Consider the following 19,198-nt stretch of genomic DNA (forward strand, 5'->3'; position numbering starts at 1 on the left):
TGCAATTTTTTTCTTAAGATGAGTTAACTGAGGCACAGAGAGGTTAAACCCAAGGTCACAAACTCAAATGCTTACAGGAGCCAAGAAGGAGACACAAGTGAGAAGGCCAAGGGAGGTAAGACAGGCTGTAGTGACCTTGCCAACACAGGAAGCAAACTGGGGAGCCCACGTCCTGGCTGGGGGAAGAGGGTGGGCCCCTGGGTCCCCTACTGCTACATAGGAATGTGGGCCGCACAGAGCCACATCTTCCCATTCTTTAATAGAAGCCAGAAACCTGAACTTCACTGTGAAATTTCTTGATTTAAAATACCCTGCAATCCAGGCCAAACCAAACAGGTCAGCCGGCAGGACACGGCCCCTGGCTGCCAGTCTGTGACCCCTGGATGAGGCAATCTGCTGGGTGGAATTCTGACCCACACTCCAAAATCTGCCTGAAGTCACTTGGTAATAAACAGTGTCTCCCTACAGAGGTGGCAGGCTGCAAAAGGCCAGGTCAAACTCAGCAGTTCAACCCTGATCTGATCACAGAGCCCCAGGGGTCCCGGCTCCCCACGCCACCCTCCCCACCCTGCCTTCCCCAGCAGACAGGGACTGATCCCTCAGGAGCTCTGATCCTGGAGCCCCTCCTTGAGCTTCGGTGTTCTCAGGGCGCAGGGTCTGGGCACCTCCACTTGCTGGCTTTAGGAACTCAAAGTTCAGGAACACCAGAGACTTGCCAGTGAGCCCATCCCTGGTCACCACGAAGGGCATCATCTCTCCCAGCCTGCAGTGAGGGCCCCGTCACCACAGTGAGGGAGCACCCACCAGACTTCTCAGAGCGCCTGCTGGCGTTTCTCCCCCACGCTAGACTCTCCCGGAGGGCAGGGCCTAGGGTCTCACCATCCCTGTCCTCGGGACTCATCAGGGACTACAACCCCTGACACCCAGGGCCCGCAAAACCTGCCACAGCCATTCTAAAATCTTAGCCTCAGGGCCTTATCCTTGAGAAAGCTGTGTGGGTGTGCTGGAGCCAGGCTGTGGGGTAAAGGCTCTCCAGGACTGTGCACAACAGGCTCACACATTTCGCCGTCAGATCCTGGTCACCCACCACAGCCCGGTCTTGAGAGTCTAGAGTCTGGGGTCCTTCAGTCGAGCCAAGCATCCATCTCTGCGTTTTCAGTGTCTGAGAGGCCCGTCATCAAGATAAAACACCCTCCTCTCATTAGGAATTTTAATCCCTCACTCCAGCACCCCATGCAGTACTGGTTCTGCCAACCGAGCAGATAGATGGTTTCCAGAAAACAGAAAGTGGCAGTTAAAACTACCATGGGGGTGTTCAAGTATGACATTTTATTAAGTATTTGTCTCCCTTTCGGAAGGGAAAACCATTCATTGTAATGGGGAAGCCTTTTGAGACAGAAGAACCTGAGTTTTTAGATCCAGGTTCTAGCTGTGAAAGCTTGGGATGATTCCTTGCCCTCAAGGAGCCTCTGTTTCCTCATCTGTGAAATGGGGTAACACTACCTAGCTCGTAGGGCAGCTGCGCAAAATAAATGAGATGAGGGATGTACAAGGGCCAAATCCTCCTCCCCCCAAATAAGGCAGACAGTGTTTTACACGTGATCACTTTTTAAAATGATCAACGTTATGGACTGAATTGTCCCCCCCCACCCCTCAGTTCATACAACCCTAGTGGCAGTATTTGGAGATAGGGCCTATAAGGGAAGTAATTAAGGTTAAGTGAGGTCATATAGGTGTGGCCCTGATCCAACAGGATCAGTGTCTTTATAAACAGAGACACTAGAAAGCTCCCAGGTGAAGCACAAATAAGTCCCTCTGTCCCTGAGCAAGTTGTGAAACACGTACTCTGAGGAACATATCAAATAGGACACTGGTCAGGGGACTAAGATCCAGCAAGCCACAAGGTGCAGTCAAAAAAAAAAGAAAAAGAAAAAGAAAGTGTTGCTTGATGAGAGAAGCAGCTAGGTGGTTCTGGACATACTGGATGTCAGAGCTGAAGGGGAGGGTCCTTTTAGTAAAATCCAAACCTTTTAGCTGAGGAGGAAACTAAAACCCAAAGCAGTTAAGGCAGTGGTTCTCAACTGGGGTGACTGTCCGTTCCCCAGGGGACATTAGGCAGTGTCTGGAGACATTTTTGGTTGTACAAGTGACAGAAAGCTACTGGTGTCTAGTGGGTAAAGATCAGGGATGCTGCTAAAAACCCTATAATGCACAGGACAGCGCACCACAACCAAGAATTATTTGTCCAAAAATATCAGTAGTGCTGAGGTTAAGAAACCCTGAGTTAAGGAACTTACTGGAGGTCAAAGAATGAGTATTACACAACAGACTAGATTAGAGCTGTACAAAGCATTCTGCAGTGATGGAAATGTTCTACAATCTGCACTGTCCATATGGCAGTTGACAGCCACATGTGGCTATTGAACATGTCAGATATGGGCAGTGTGACTGAGGAACTGGATAAAATTTTTATTTTATCTTCAATAATTTAAATGTAAATAGCCGCCCATGGCCAGTGGCTACCCTATTAGAGAGGGCAAAACTACAATCCGTATTTCCTGACGCCCAGACTGGCATTCTTTCAGTTTCACAGCCTGCCTCTTTCTACTCTTTTGAAATTACCCACCCACCAGACTTTATCACAACGATTTGGCTGGAAAAAAAAATACAAATGTAAAATAACAGCAGAAAAACCTTAATGTTCGCAGTTAAATACCTTGTTTTATAATTAAAAAAAAAAAAGGAAAATGTCAGGTCATGGTTACAAATACAATGGAACCCCGTTATCCAGTTTCAGTTACCAATGGTCAACAGCAGGTCAGAAAATATTAAATGGAAAATTCCAGAAATAAACAATTTCTAAGTTTTAAACTGTATGCGGTTCAGAGTGGTGAGATGAAATATTGTGCTATCCCACCAGAACATCAGTCACCCTTCCTCCAGCATATCTATGCTGTATATGATACCCACATACGTAGTAGCTTCTGGGTTATCAGATCGACTGTCGGTATCGCAATGCTTATGTTCAAATAGCCCTTATTTTACTTAATAATGGCCCTAAAGTGCAATGCTAGTGATGCCAGTCATTAGGATATTCTCTTACTGTGCTTAAACTTTACCATTAAACTTTCCCATACATACGTATGTATGGGAAAAAACATAGTATATATAGAGCTTGGTATCATCCAAGGTTTCAGGCATCCACTGGGTGTCTGGGGACATATCCCCCACAGATAAGAGGGTACTGCTGTACGTGTAGTAAGAGTGCAGAAACAAGAATAATTCCTTCTTTCACTTTCAGGGAAGCGTGATATGACAGAGATAAACAGCCCTTCTGAGCCTTGAGGTTTTGGCTTATTTCTCCACTTGGTCAACTTACTGTCCCTTTCACTTCTCAGAAGCTGGGTAAGAAATGAGGCAGGTCAACATCCTTAGTAAATTCTCATGCTTCCTACCTCCCTCCCATCAGAGGTCACTCTCTGATTTGCTTGTTTGCATGGAGACCACACTGAGGACGCACCATGTGCCAAGCACTGTGCAAAGCACCACGCATACATTTCGTTGCTTCGTTCTCACGGCAGCCCCTTCGGGGTACCAGGAGGTTAAATAATTTGGCCCACGTCACACAGTCAGAAGCAAAGCTGGGACTGCCAATCTCCTGCTCTTAAGCACGGCCCTAAGGGCCTGAAACCTGGAGTACCAACACTGGCTGCAAAGGCGTGAGGAGCTGCCCGGAAGAGCGGGACCCCTGCAGAATCAGGACGAGTCCCGGCTCCGCTCTCCACGACCAACCCGGGTGCCCGCGGCTCTTACTTCTCTATCTCCAGTGCTGCCACCTTCCGCTTTTCGTAGAGCTTGTCATTGAGGGCGCGCACGATGTTGGGCGTGAGCGGCGCGAAATCCTTCTCGGGGTTCATGGTGGCAGCTCGGGGCGTTCCCCGGAGCCCCGCGACTCCTCAGCCCGCGGCAGCCCGGGCCGCGCCGGGGCTAGGGGAGTCTGCGGCTCCGCGCTGCCTCCGGCGCCGGCTCATGGACCACGCCGCCCCGGGCCGCCTGTCTCGCTCCGCCGCCGCGCGCCGCCTCGGAACCCGGGCCTGGATCCCGTCTCCGTACCCCTGCCCCTGGCCGCCAAACAGCTCACGAGACCCACTCCCGGCCAGCACCTGCCGGGCTCATGGGGCAGCGGCCATGTTACTCAGATCAGGTGACTCTGCACCGACTTCCGCCTTCCGCCGCTAGGACCCGCCCCTCGCCAGCCACGCCCCCGCACGCATCCGCAGGTGGATTAGCCACGCCCCCACAAGGCTCCACCTTCTCCCATCTCACTCCTGCTTGTAGACCCCCACGGTTTGAGGCCTGCTTAATAGGGCGTGAATACCATGTACTCCACTGCCTGCACGTGGTAGGCTTGGAACATGGTGGGCTTCTTTTTGTACACGTTCCTGAGAACGAAGGGGCTCTTGGAGCCTGACTCGGTTAGCATAATTTATTCTATGAATCCACTACTTCATCCACTGCTTAGTCACCAGCCAGTTTCTCATATGCCAATGATTCCCAAATTAGAGTAACACCATCTTGATTTTTGCCATATCCTAGCCATTTGTACTATTATTTAAAAAATATTTTCTCTAATCAACGAATTTTAAAAAATTTTAAATTCCTACTTTAGCCTTGCTTATGCCCTATAATCATGGGTTTGAATTGCAATTAAAAACAGAATAATCTGTCTATTGTGACCCCAAAAGTGGGTTCACCTCTTGGTGGGTATTGAGCCAAAAGTCACAACCAAGCCAAAGTTAGGGAGAAGGAAGCATTTATTATTTCTTGCAGCAAGTAAGGAGAACACCAGTGATCTCTGCCAAAGCAGTGTCTCTCCCAACAGCAAATTTGGGGACGTTTTAAGCTAAAGGTACATGGGTATTCATGAAGGGGCTTGAGCAGTGGAGAATTCAGCATAGAATTCGGGCCACAGTCGACCGAGTCAAAGCTTTAGTTGATTGAAGTCACGAGGGTCAACGTCATCATTCCATCCTCCTCCTAGGTGGGGGCCTTAGTTCTTGCAGGACTCAAAGACCGTATCAGATTGTTATGTACATCCCTTGAGGAGGAACTAGGACTCTGTTTTATAGTTGAACTGTTTTACTTGACTGCTTTTCCTTTGTTCTTGCATTCCCTTACTTCCCTTAATGATTACTGAGACCTGTTCCAGGGCAGGCATTGTGGCCAGATTTAGGTCACAAAACAGCTTAGGCCACTTCTCTTATGTCAAGAAAGCCTTGCCTGGTACTCTTTCTCCAGGGACCCCCTACTCTACCTGCTTATACTACCACCTAAAATCTCAGGTACCAACAGTGGTTGTCACCCCACCATTTGGGACTCAGGATGTGTTATCATGCTCTGCTACCTTGGAGGGCTGGGTTACAGACAGCAGAAGCCCCAAATGTGTTGCTTGCAGGCCTCCAGATGGATCCACTAGAAAGCAGCCCCTCCAAGTGCTTTGAAGTGTCACACTAAATCCTGAAACAGAAATTGAAGTTATGTGCTAAAAATTTTAAAAGCACTTTATTGATTCAGTGTGGCTAAAGATACAGTAACAGGGAGATGCATCAGAGTTCCTTATCATAAGCTTCCGCAGCGGACAGGAACTTAGGACAAGGCTATATCACAGTGGAACCCAATGAGGACTAATATTGTTAAAAAACAAAATTCAGCTGAGTAAATTTGAGGATATAATTGGATTTATTCAACAATTTATGACTCTGGCAGCATCCCATCTAGCAGACAGGAGTTTCAAAGAGCTTCAAAGACTTTTATAGGCAGAAGGGGGAGGGGGCTGGGAAGGAAGTGGATGGGTTCAGGTATGTCACCATCCTTTGGAGAAGGGGGGTGTTTATCATGCAGATTACCTCACCAGAGCTGATCAGGTAATTTCAGATAAACTAGTTAAAAGTCACATTCCTGGAAGAAGCTGAAACTACAATTAGGTTAGATATTAAGTCTTGATTTGCTGATGTGGGTTTAGCACAAGTGAGTGACTCAGTTTGGGCTTGTTCTTTTTTTTTTTTTTAACAATGTGAACATAACACTGGTGGTACTTTTTTCTGAGTGAAAAGCACTCACTTAAAGCTTATAACAGTTTTGAAAATGGAGTTTTATTCTCAAGCCACAGCTCAGAATCTATGGGACACAAGTGAGGGGCTATAGGTGGGTAGAGTTCTGAGATGGCCCCTAAGAATCCCTCCCTTTTAGGTATATGCCCTAAAACCCCTCCCTTCAATTGTGATTGAGTCTTGTAAATATGATGGACTGTCATTCTAACAAGTATTACGTTATATAGAAGAGATTTTGCAGATGTAATTGAGGCCCCTAATCATCTGACTGTGAGTTACTAAAAAGGGAGATTATTCTGACTGGGTCTGACCTAATCATGTGCGGAGTTAAAAGCCATTAGAAGAGATTTTAAGTGGGAGGGAGATTCTCCTGCTGACCTTGAGAAGTCAACAGTAACAACAGTAACTGTTTATGACAGGTCATTTGGTAAGGACCTGAGAATGGTCTCTAGTTGCTAAAAATGGTCCCCTGTTGTCAGTCGCCAAGAAAATGGGACTTCAAATGGCTGCAAGGAAATGAATTTTGTCAACAGACTGAGAGAGTTTGGAAGAGACTCTTTCCCCAGTTGACTCTCCAGATGAAGATGCAGCTGGCTGGTTCATTAGCAGGGGGTTTTGAAGATGGAATTTTAAGAAAAGGATTGGCAGGTATCTAAACACATATAGATCTAAGCTTTCATAAATGCTTCTCTGCCTTAAGTATAGAGGAAGAAATTCTACTTGATAAGCCAGTAAGTTCTGCTGAAGTTTTCTTTTAGATTTTGGAGACAAGAATTTAACAACAACTTTGTGGTTTGTTACAAGATGTGTTTCAAAGCTGTAAGGTTTTTTTTTTCTAAGAACTACTTGTCTGTAGAAAGCCTTATTTCTCCCCCATCATTTCAACAATGTTTACTTTCTTTCATAAATGAGACCTCTGTGAGACCATCAGCACTGAATGAGATACACATTGAACCATGTTCGGCATCTGGTTTCAATTATTTTAGATTCAAGTGATGATCTAAGAAAGGAGGAGCCTCAGCTGAATTAGTTTGATTCTTCTAACGGTTTGGACTCAAAGCACCTGCCCATTTTACCATCCGCCTTCAGATTTAGGTGAGATTAAGAACTTAAGGTAGAGAATCTTTGAGACTGTTACAGAAAATTTAAAAATTCAGGTCTTTGTTCATTAACCGGTCAGATGGAATTTTGGGGTCAGAAAGAACTAGAATGGTAAATTTAATTGTAACTCAAGTTGCACCCAATATTTAAAGACTACTAAATGTGCACGATACAGTAAAAATTCACACGGTAAGAAATTACTAAATGTTTAGAAATCCACATTTTCACCCTTTTCTGTTTTTAGTACCCGCTCCCCGGGAGACAAAGTGGACTCAAGTTTCTGTTACCCCTTACCCAACAAGGGGTGGTGGTACTACACGCTTACCTTGGGGAAATAGCTTTCACTATATAACTGGACAGGAAAGTCGTTTGGTGAGAGAGAAGGCTAAAGGAAACGGAGGCCGGTGGCGTGACCGCAGCACAGGCCCACGGTTACTCTTGAGGAGACGGCCTCAGCCCCAAACCACCTGGACCACCTAACAGGACCGCTTTTCGCGCCGAGTCTCGCCCTCTGGCCATTATCACCACAGCCCGCCCACCCGAAGCCGTCGTCGTGGTAACGCTGTTTGGTCCCACCCCACCCCTTAGCCCCGCCCACCTCCGTTTATCTTTATAGCCAGCCGGGCTTCGATTGGTCCATCCGTCCTTCACTCTGGGAGAGTTTCCGGGCTGCGGGACTCCGGAACTCATATTTGAATTTGTGGCGCCGGGAGTTCGTGAGGTGCGGAGTGGAGCTGGGCGTCTTGCTGGAGCCGACAAACTCGGTGGTGAGTGACCTTGAGGGGAGAAGGACGATAAGGGCGGCCGAGGTGCAGGGACGCTGAGTCAAACAAGCCGCCTCGAGATGGGGGGCTTCAGCCGGGCTGCTTCCCTCCCTGAGGCAGCCCCTCTGTTCGCTTCCTCGCAGCCTCTAGGTTCTTCTATCACGTCGTTTTCCTCGCGTGTCAGAGACAACGCGCCCGCCCCTCTTTTGTCGCCCCTGGAGGGAGGCTCCTCCTGACGCTCCTTTTTCCTCTTCTTTCGCGGTGTCTCTCAGTTCCTTCCCTCCCCAGTAGCAACCCTCCGACCCTGCCATGCTTACACCTCCCCCAAGCGTACTCGACTCTCCCGACCTCCATCCGACTCTCGCGACCTCCATCCGGCCTCCTGCTCCGGCTCTCCATCACCAACACTATCAGAAACTTTTTACCTGCCCTTGACAGTGTGGAAAAGACTCCTGAGCAACTTGAAGCGCGGTATAAAGCGCTACAAAAATGTAAGCTCTTGTCTCAGTTGTTGACTCGAATATGACGCATAGAAATTTTATATCCATTTCAGGGAGTTTTAAAGTCCACTTTGAAGTATGGATATCCGAAGGACTTCAGTCCAGTTCTAGAGGTTTATTTCTATTTTTCTAAAAAGTAGAAGTAGTTAAACAGCCAAAGTAGCTAAGTGTCTTACTTGTAAAAAATGGCCGTCGTTTAATTTGAGTTCTTTTAAGATTTGTAGTTCTCAAGGAAGTGGGGATTGAGAAGGCTGAAGCAGTTGTATTAGTGTTGCCAAAGCAAACTTGTATTTGCTCCACCGTGCATAGTAAAGCCAATCTACTGACACTGGGTTGTGGTGAAGGAAAGTGCAGCATTTATTGCACGCACCAAGCAAGCAGTCAAGGTAGGTAATGCTCAAAAGGCCCAAATTCGCTGATGGCTTTCAGGGAAAGGTTTTTAAAGACAGGATGAGAGAGAGGGTTGCGGGGTGTATGATCAGCTCATGGACATTCTTCTAATTGGTTGTTGGTGAGGTAATTGGGAGTCGATATCATTAAATCTTCTGCTTCCAACTGGTCTGGGTCAGCATGCAGTTAACTTCTTCCACCTGGTGTGTGTTTCAGCATCTGCAAAAGAGCGCGAAGGATATAGCTCAGAACATTATCTGAGTTCCTCCCTTGAGGAGCTAAAGGTCCTTGACTTTGTTTTATGGCTGAACTATTATTATTTTGTCTTGCTTGATTGTTATCCTTTGTTTCTGTTTTTTCTCACTTCTGATTAAATTTTGTTCTTTGGGACTTGGGGAAGGCCTAGGAGGCTGAAGCTTTTCTACAAACTAGAGGCAGATGGAGGACATGGGGGAGGGGAGAATCTGTGCTGGGAAGGCCCCATAGGATCCTACTCAGATACATTAGTAGCATAGCTTCAAAATGAGCACTGAGTTAAGAATTTTAGGGAAGACACTGAAAAGCTTTCTAAAGTTACAGGAAGGTCATTCACAGATGAGGGTATGGGCACACAGGCATACAGGAAGAAAATTGGTAAGATTTTATATCTTTTTGAGTTAACATAAAAAGTAGGAAAATTCTTTTTTTATTTCAGAGTTCAAGTTGATATTCAATTTTTACAAATTTTTTATTGGAGTATAGTTGATTTAGTTTCAGGTGTACAGCAAAGTGAATCAGTTATACATATAAAACTCTTGATCAACAGGGAGTTAAAATAATTTATGTGGCTTAATTTTTTGGATGTTTTATATTAAAATAATTTTTTTTTTTTTTTTTTTTGCGGTATGCGGGCCTCTCACCGCTGTGGCCTCTGCCGCCGCGGAGCACAGGCTCTGGACGCGCAGGCCCAGCGGCCACGGCCCACGGGCCCAGCCGCCCCGCAGCACGCGGGATCCCCCTGGACCGGGGCACGAACCCACGCCCCCTGCATTGGCAGGCGGACCCCCTACCACTGCACCACCAGGGAAGCCCCCTCAAATAATTTTTATAAGAAAATACAAAGGACACAACAAAATGGAGGTAGAACCTGGAAGGAATAAATAAGGTAAAATTTTTCTCCTTACAAAAGAGCACAGGGACTTCCCTGGCAGTCCAGTGGTTAAGACTCCATGCTTCCAGTGCAGGGGAGGCGGGTTCAATCCCTGGTCGTGGAACGAAGATGCGGCATGCGCGGCCAAAAAAATAAAATAAGCCCTGACGACTCTAATAAAAAAAAAAAAAGCACAATAGCTAATGTACCACTGAGGATAGATAACGACCACTTGAGGAAAGGATATTGGGGGAAGACTGATTTGCATTCACGAAGTCGTAATCATATAACTTCTTTTAAAGAAGTTGTGGTTTCCTTTGGAAATACTACACCAAGCAAAAATGTAAAGCATGATGACCTGAACGCAATTTCACTAATGCATATTTTGTAAAGTGGTTCTGCTCTCAGAAGTCAAGTAGTCTCGGAGGAAAACAAGGATGTGGGGTGTGAGGAAAAGCCATAAGGAGATCTTTCTTACATGGCAGAGGAGCTCAGTTAAAAGGTAATCACCTAATCAGGAGGTCCCATGAAAAACAGATAACACAGCTGAAACGAGGGTAACTTGAATGGTTTCTAGTTTATTGGTATCAGTCCCTATTCTGGTTTTAGGGAATTATAAAGGTTTGATCCCTGCCCTCAAGGAGGATAGGAATTTATTCTAACTACACCATCAAGCCTGTTACCTGGAAAGATAAATTTTTGTAGAGAGGGCTTTATAGGAGTTGTAAGTTCAGAGTGCTAGGGTCATTTAAAAAGCACTACTCACAGAGAAATGAAGCAAACAGGAGGCCCAAGGGACTTCCAGAAACCCAGACCTGCAGAATATGGATAGAAATTATTAGAACTCTGTACAGCTTCTTAAATTTAGAGACAGTCTCTGGTGTGGGTTGAATCCCTGGTCGGGGAACGAAGATGCAGCATGCACGGCCAAAAAAATAAAATAAAATGAAATAAAATAAGCCCTGATGACTCTAATAAAAAAAAACACAATAGCTAATGTACCACTGAGGATAGATAACGACCAATTGAGAAAAGGATATTGGGGGAAGACTGATTTGCATTCACGAAGTCGTAATCATATAACTTCTTTTAAAGAAGTTGTGGTTTCCTTTGGAAATACTACACCAAGCAAAAACGCAAAGCATGATGACCTGAACGCAATTTCACAGGCTCTGGACGCGCAGGCCCAGCGCGTCCAATATTTTAGAATATTTCAAATAATTTTATTTTATTTTTTTTTGTGGTACGCAGGCACGAACCTGCATCCCCTGCATCGGCAGGCGGACCCTTAACCACTGCGCCACCAGGGAAACCCTAAAATAATTTTTATTGTGAAAAAATAACGTGTCCTGAATATAATTTCTATTGTCAAGCATTATTTTTTTCACAGTAGAACTTTAGTTCACCTGAAACTTAGTTTGTGTATGATGTGATAAATAGCTTTTACCAGAACCCTTTCATTGTTCCGTTGCTGTTGAGAAAACCTTGGCTCATGGGCCAAATCTGGCTCACCATCTGTTTTTGTAAATAAAATTCTGTTGGAACACAGGCACATCCATTTGTTTACTTGTTGTCTGGCTGTTTTTGTGCTACAACGTCAGAGTTGAGTAGTTGTGACAGAGACTTACTATATGGGCTTCAAAGCTTAATATATTACTGTCTGGCCCTTAACAGAAAAACTTTGCCAACCCCTGAAATATGACATCCTTTCCTCACCAATTGGATAATGTCATGTTCCCATATAGCTTCAATATATATGTGTTTTGTTTTTGACCTTTTCTAGTCTATCACATGTGTCTAGCTCTGCACATATAGCAGTGTTTTAAGTACTTTAGTGCTAAAATAAGTCAATATCCAATAGGGTAACTGCTTCCCTTACTCCCTATACCAAGTTGTTGTTTGCCTTATTTATTCTTGGCCCTTGGATCCTTCATACTTTTTTTTTTAATTTATTTTTTTAAATTCATTGATTTATTTTTGCGGTACGCGGGCCTCTCACTGTTGTGGCCTCTCCCGTTGCAGAGCACAGTCTCCAGACGCGCAGGCTCAGCAGCCATGGCTCACGGGCCCAGCCGCTCTGCGGCATGTGGGATCTTCCCGGACCAGGGCACGAACCCGTGTCCCCTGCATCGGCAGGTGGACTGTCAACCACTGCACCACCAGAGAATCCCTGTAAGTGTTTTTTTAACTTGAAAATGTTTTTAGTTAATATATATTCCTTAAAGGTGTGACTCATGTTTTGTATTATGGCCGACTTGGCCCTTTCCTTCCTTACCTCTGTCACATCCAGTTCCTTGCCTAGATGTTTGGAATCTTGTCTCTTCCACATCTTTCAAAGCATCAATCCCCACTACTCCACTCCTCTTTAGAGTCAGCTCTGACCTCAGCCTCACTTGGGGCTTAAGGTTAAGTGTTTTGAGAACAGTGGGAGTAGCGGCATGTGACCATAGAAGGAGGGGCCTGAGAACTGGACCCAAAATGACAATCAGTTTTGGACAGGGAAACGTAGGAGATGAGTAGGAAAAGACAGACAAAGAAACAGAACACATGGGAGAAGCCCATGAGGGCATTTGTGTGCACCCAAAAGAAAATGTGTGGGAATGTACCTGCAAAATTAATCTTAAAGGAACCATGTTTTGTGCCAAAAAAATATTAATTCCCTATGTGACCTCAGGCAGTTTTTTTCATCTAGAACATACGCTTCTCCTTAAGATGAAGGGGTAAACCAAGTTGATTTCTGAGAACCTTCCAGAGCTAAGATACTGTGACAACGACTGTGGGTCACGGAATTGATGTGAGTGAATGGACTGCCTTTAATGAGTCTAAACCCTCAGCCCAGGGAGCAGAGATCCAGGGATGAACTGGAGGGTAGGGAAGTGGAGGAGAGAGGAACTTGAGTACAAAACTTTGTGTACATGTGCACTTCTCTGACAAAGGGTCCAGAACTATCAGCGGGGTCGGAGGCTCCTGGATCTTGGAGACTTTTCTGTTTTGGAAACTGCATGGCTCCAAGACCACCAAACCCAGCCCTCACCTTCCCTTCCAGCTCCCAGTAAGTCAAAATCTATTGATCCAGGGAGAGAGGAGGTTTTTCGTTAGATATTTGGAGTCATTCTTATCTTTGTTCTCCTGTATGTAATGTCTTTTATTTTTTTTCCTGGCTGCTGCTTTTTTAAAAAAGTCGGTTTTATTGAAGCTTAATTTACATATGGTAAAATTCACTTTTATTAGGAATATAGTTCTTAGAGCTTTGATAAATGTAAACAGTTGTAAACTACCACCATAATCAAGATATAGAAATCTGTAAGTTTATAAAGTTCTGTCATGCTCCTTTATCAATTCTCAGACCCCATACCTATCCTCTAGCAATTGCTGATCTGATATCTGCCACTATAGGTTTGCATTTTGAGAGCATCATGTTAATGGAATTCTGTATGCCTTTTATGTCTGGCTTCTTTAACTTAGCATAATGAATTTAAGATTCATCCACGTTGTTGCATGTATCAGTAGTTTATTCCTTCTTATGTGTGAGTAGTACTCCATTATACATATGTACCATAATCTGTTTATCCATTAGCCAGTTAATGGACATTTGGGTTGTTTCCAGGCTTTGGCTATTAGCAATATAGCTGCTCTAACCATTTGCCTACAGGTCGTAGATCTTTATTTTTGCTGGGTGACTACGTAGGAATGAAACTACTAGGTCATATGATAAGTGTATGTTTAACATTCTAAAATACTGCCAAACTTTTTTCCAAAGTGGCTATTCCATTTGTTTTCCTATCCGCAGCACATGACAGTTCTAGTTATTCTACATTCACATCAGCTCTTGATGATGTTAGTAGTTTAAATTTAACTCTTCCATTCTATCAGTGTATATTGATGTTTCACTGTAGTTTAAAAAAATTTTTTTTTAAAAATTTTGGCTCTGCTGGGTCTCTGTTGTGGCACAAGGGCTTCTCTAGTTGCGGCACGCAGGCTTAGTTGCCCCCCACCGGCATGTGGGATCTTAGTTCCCCAGCCAGGGATCGAACCCACATCCCCTACATTGGAAGGCGAATTCTTAACCACTGGACCACAAGGGAATTCCCTCATTGTAGTTTTAATTGCATTTCTCTGAGGACCAATGATGTAGAGCATCTTTCATGTATTTATTTTCTATATGTATATCTCCTTTGGTGGAGCATTATTAAAATCTTTTGCCTATTTTTTGGACAGCTTTATTGTGTTATAATTAACTACAGCAAATTACATATAATTAATTCATAGTTTGATATGTTTTGGCATATGGATACACCCATTAAATCATCACTACAATCAGATTAATGTACATGCGACAACATGGATGGACCTTGAAGACGTATGCTTAGCGAAAGAAGCCAGTCACAAAAGGCCACATACTGTATGAGTCTGGTTACATAAAATATCCAGAATAGGCAATCCATAGAGACAGAATGTAAATTAGTGGTTGCCAGGCACTGGGACAGGGGAGAATGGGGAGTGGGTATGGGGTTTTTTTTTTTTTTGGAGTAGACATGGGGTTTTGGGGTCATGATGAAAATATTTGGAATTAGATACTTGTGATGGCTGCATAGGTTGTGAATATTCTAAAACTACTGAACTGTGCAGTTTAAAAGGCAAATTTTCTGGTATGTGAATTATATCTCAATAAGGCTGTTCAAAGAAAGGGAAAAAACTACTAGTTGTGATCCATTTATGGGTTATTCAAATAGCATTGTTTATAATTGCAAATACATGGAAACTAACTTAATGTCCATCAGTAGACGAATGAATATAGGAATGGTTGCATACTCTCAGAATGAAAAAGTGAAGAAGGTATTAAAATAATGAAGTGAAATATGTATCAGTATGATGAACCTCACAGTCATAGTTTGAGCAAAAAAAAGATTGCAGAGTAATCTCTAACAGGTATAATACCAAATTAAAGTTTAAAAATATGTTGTAGAACACAATATAATTTATTAAAAGTATAAAATTGAACATGGGGATCATAAACATCAGTTTCCAGGTAGTAATTAGTTGTGGAGATAACTAGTGGCATTTACTTGTAGTGGAGGAGGGCAAGAGAGGAAGAATGTCATTAAGGAAGAATTTATAGTGTGTTTAAGCTGTATTTGGCAATGTGTTATTTCTTAAGCTGTATGATAGGTATATAGGAGTTAGTTTTACTTGATTTTTGCTTTTAGAATATTTCAAATAATTTTTATTTTATTTTATTTTTTTTTGCGGTATGCGGGCCTCTCACCGCTGTGGCCTCTCCCGCCGCGGAGCACAGGCTCTGGACGCGCAGGCCCAGCGGCCACGGCCCACGGGCCCAGCCGCCCCGCAGCACGCGGGATCCCCCTGGACCGGGGCACGAACCCACGCCCCCTGCATTGGCAGGCGGACCCCCTACCACTGCACCACCAGGGAAGCCCCCTCAAATAATTTTTATAAGAAAATACAAAGGACACAACAAAATGGAGGTAGAACCTGGAAGGAATAAATAAGGTAAAATTTTTCTCCTTACAAAAGAGCACAGGGACTTCCCTGGCAGTCCAGTGGTTAAGACTCCATGCTTCCAGTGCAGGGGAGGCGGGTTCAATCCCTGGTCGGGGAACGAAGATGCGGCATGTGCGGCCAAAAAAATAAAATAAAATGAAATAAAATAAGCCCTGACGACTCTAATAAAAAAAAAAAAGCACAATAGCTAATGTACCACTGAGGATAGATAACGACCACTTGAGGAAAGGATATTGGGGGAAGACTGATTTGCATTCACGAAGTCGTAATCATATAACTTCTTTTAAAGAAGTTGTGGTTTCCTTTGGAAATACTACACCAAGCAAAAATGTAAAGCATGATGACCTGAACGCAATTTCACTAATGCATATTTTGTAAAGTGGTTCTGCTCTCAGAAGTCAATCAAGTAGTCTCGGAGGAAAACAAGGATGTGGGGTGTGAGGAAAAGCCATAAGGAGATCTTTCTTACATGGCAGAGGAGCTCAGTTAAAAGGTAATCACCTAATCAGGAGGTCCCATGAAAAACAGATAACACAGCTGAAACGAGGGTAACTTGAATGGTTTCTAGTTTATTGGTATCAGTCCCTATTCTGGTTTTAGGGAATTATAAAGGTTTGATCCCTGCCCTCAAGGAGGATAGGAATTTATTCTAACTACACCATCAAGCCTGTTACCTGGAAAGATAAATTTTTGTAGAGAGGGCTTTATAGGAGTTGTAAATTCAGAGTGCTAGGGTCATTTAAAAAGCACTACTCACAGAGAAATGAAGCAAACAGGAGGCCCAAGGGACTTCCAGAAACCCAGACCTGCAGAATATGGATAGAAATTATTAGAACTCTGTACAGCTTCTTAAATTTAGAGACAGTCTCTGGTGTGGGTTGAATTGTGTCCCCCCCGCCCCAAAACATGTTTAAGTCTTTGACCCTTGTTATTTGTGAATATGATTTTATTTGGAAATAAGGTTTTTGAAGATTTTATCCAAGTTAAGATGAGGTCATACTGGATTAGGGTGGGTCCTGATCCGGTGTCTGGTATCTTTATAAGAGAAAGAAGAAGGAGATTTGAATAGAGACACAGAGAGCACACACACACTGAGGGAAGATTCTGGCCATGTGATGATGGAAACAGATTGGAATTATGCAGCTGCAAACCAAAGAACACAAAGGATTTTCGGCAACCACTAGAAACTAAGAAGAGGGAAAGAGGGAGCCTTCTCTCAAGTCCTCAGAGGGAGCATGGCCCTGCTGCTACCTTGATTTCAGACTTCTAATCTCCAGAACTGAGAGAGGATAAATTTCTGTTGTTTTAAACCTCTCAGTTTGTATGGTAATTTGTCATTGCTGTCCTAATACATTCTTCATCTTCATTACTTTTGCTAGTCACTGCCTAGTTCCCTACAGCAATTAGCAATAAAATACTTTAAAATGCAAATGACTACTGTGCTTGCTTGGTGAGACATAAATTAAAAGAAGAACACTGGGCAGGTAAGATTTTTTGTTTTTGCATAATGGAGGAAAGATAACCTAAAATACCCTCTCCTACAAACATATATATAAAAAAGTAAAGTCCCCAGGGTCCAGAAACAAAGTGCTGGAAGAAAAGAGCAGTAAGCCTGCAGGCTGATCAAATTGCTATACTGAGAGTAAGGAGATACAGGTCTCAGTAATAAAGAGGCTTGAGTTTTGTTTTTTTTTAATTAATTTATTTTTGGCTGCATTGGGTCTTCGTTGCTGTGCACGGGCTTTCTCTAGCTGTGGCAAGCGGTGGCTTCTCTTGTTGCGGAGCACAGGCTCTAGGGGCGCAGGCTTCAGTAGTCGTGGCTCGTGGGCTCTAGAGTGCAGGCTCAGTAGTTGGGCCGAATGGGCTTAGTTGCTTCACGGCATGTGGGATCTTTCTGGACCAGGGATCGAACCCGTGTCCCCTGCATTGGCAGGCGGATTCTTAACCACTGTGCCACCAGGCAAGTCCCGAGGCTTGAGTTTTAGAGGCATACAGCCTCAAGAGATGAGGTCTTGGGGTCCTGAAGAGTCAAGTGGTTAGAAATCAGATCCCTGCAATTGGCCCTTCTTTTTTTTTTTTTAAATTTATTTATTTATTTATTTATTTTGGGTGTGCCAGGTCTTAGTTGCGGCATGCGGGATCTTTTAGTTGCGGCATGCAGACTCTTAGTTGTGGCATGCATGTGGGATCTTGTTCCCCGACCAGGGATAGAACCTGGGCCCCCTGCATTGGGAATGCCGAGTCTTACCCACTGGACCACCAGGGAAGTCCCTGGCCCTTCTTTTTTTAATATAATTACTAACATATTAACAATTAAAAATATGTTGATTTGACATTTACCATCTTATTATTTGTCTCATTTTTTTTCTTTTTTGCTTTTTGTTGGATTGATTTTTAAAATAATTTCATTTCCCCCCTCTGTTCTATATTCTTGATTTATCAAATCTATCATTGCCTTACATTTACACTCATGTTTTCATATTTTGCTATTATTTTATATTTTAATTTTCTAGATGTTTAAAATCCCCTATGACGTTACCGTTATTGTAGATTCACCTTTTTTTTGTGACTTTTCATTCCTTCCTCTCCTAGCTTCCATTGGTGGGATCATTTTCCTTCTGCCTGAAGAATGCCCTTCAGTATTTATTTGAATATGGATTTGTTGAGGACAGAGTCTCATAATTTTTCATATATCTGAAAAAAGTCTTCATTTCACCTCCATTGATGAAGGGTAGTTTTGTCAGTTATGGATCGATAGTTTGGTTTTCCCATCCCTTTGAGGGTGTAATTCCATTGTCTTCTGGTCTCTACTGTTTTTCCTTACAAGTTAGCTATCAGACTTACTTCTACACCTTTAAAAGGAACTTACCTCTTGGACTCTGTTTAAGCCTTTCCCTTTTTGATTTTCAGTAGTTTTATTATGATGTGCCTAGGCTTATATATTTTTTTATAATGCATACTGTTTATCCTTTTGTAGGGTTGAATCATGGCTTGATATATTTTTACCAGTTTTGTAAAATTCTTGATCAGTTCTTCTCAGATATAGCTTCTTCCCCATTCTCTCCCTTTACCCCAGTAAGTTCTCTTGTCCCATTTTCAGTCATTTTCTATCCCTTCCCCTCCAACCCTAGGCAACCACTACTGTGCTTTTTGACTTTATAGATTTGTTTTGACTTTCTCTAATGTCATATAAATGAAATTATACAGTATGTACTGTTTTGTATCTGGTTTCTTAGTATTATGTTTTTGACATTAACTCCTATTTTAGTGTGCATCAGTATTATGGTATTTCTATGGAATGAAATTCTTTTTTTTTTTTTTGCTGCGCCGCATGTGTTGCGGGATGTTAGTTCCCCACCCAGGGATGGAACCTGTGCCCCCTGCAGTGGAAGCGCAGAGTCCTAACCACTGGACCACCAAGGAATTCCCTGGTGTTTCTATATCTATATTTATATATTATAATTTATCCATTCATATGTTGATTGACATTTGGATTGTTTCCAGTTTGAAGCCATTATAAATAAAGCTGCTGTGAACATTTGTATGCAATCTTTGGGTTAAGTATCTAGGAAGTGGAATTGCTGGATCACACAGTAATTGTTCAATTTTATAAGAAACTGTCAAACTGTTTTCCAAAGTATTTATATGATTTTATGTTCCCTTCAGGAATGTATGAGAGTT

The 19,198-nt window shown here is 43.4% G+C and overlaps 1 protein-coding gene and 1 long non-coding RNA gene across 4 annotated transcripts in view; one reads left to right on the forward strand and one right to left on the reverse strand.

The window, feature by feature from the left end:
• VAC14 (VAC14 component of PIKFYVE complex) overlaps positions 1-4,203 on the reverse strand; it is a 97,918-nt gene extending 93,715 nt beyond the window's left edge. For all 3 annotated transcript variants that reach the window (XM_073795705.1, XM_033843993.2, XM_033843992.2), the window contains exon 1: positions 3,814-4,203. In XM_073795705.1, coding sequence (XP_073651806.1) covers positions 3,814-3,917 — 104 coding nt within the window. In that variant the 5' untranslated portion in view covers positions 3,918-4,203. The remainder of the gene's footprint in view (positions 1-3,813) is intronic.
• Positions 4,204-7,866: 3,663 nt separating this feature from the next.
• LOC109551713 (uncharacterized) lies at positions 7,867-18,650 on the forward strand. The gene is made up of 3 exons (XR_012328288.1): positions 7,867-7,978; positions 12,017-12,166; positions 16,562-18,650. It is a non-coding gene; the product is annotated as an uncharacterized lncRNA (long non-coding RNA).
• Positions 18,651-19,198: the final 548 nt, after the last annotated feature.

The sequence above is a fragment of the Tursiops truncatus genome, chromosome 19 (assembly GCF_011762595.2).
Source record: "Tursiops truncatus isolate mTurTru1 chromosome 19, mTurTru1.mat.Y, whole genome shotgun sequence".
Lineage (NCBI taxonomy): Eukaryota > Metazoa > Chordata > Mammalia > Artiodactyla > Delphinidae > Tursiops > Tursiops truncatus.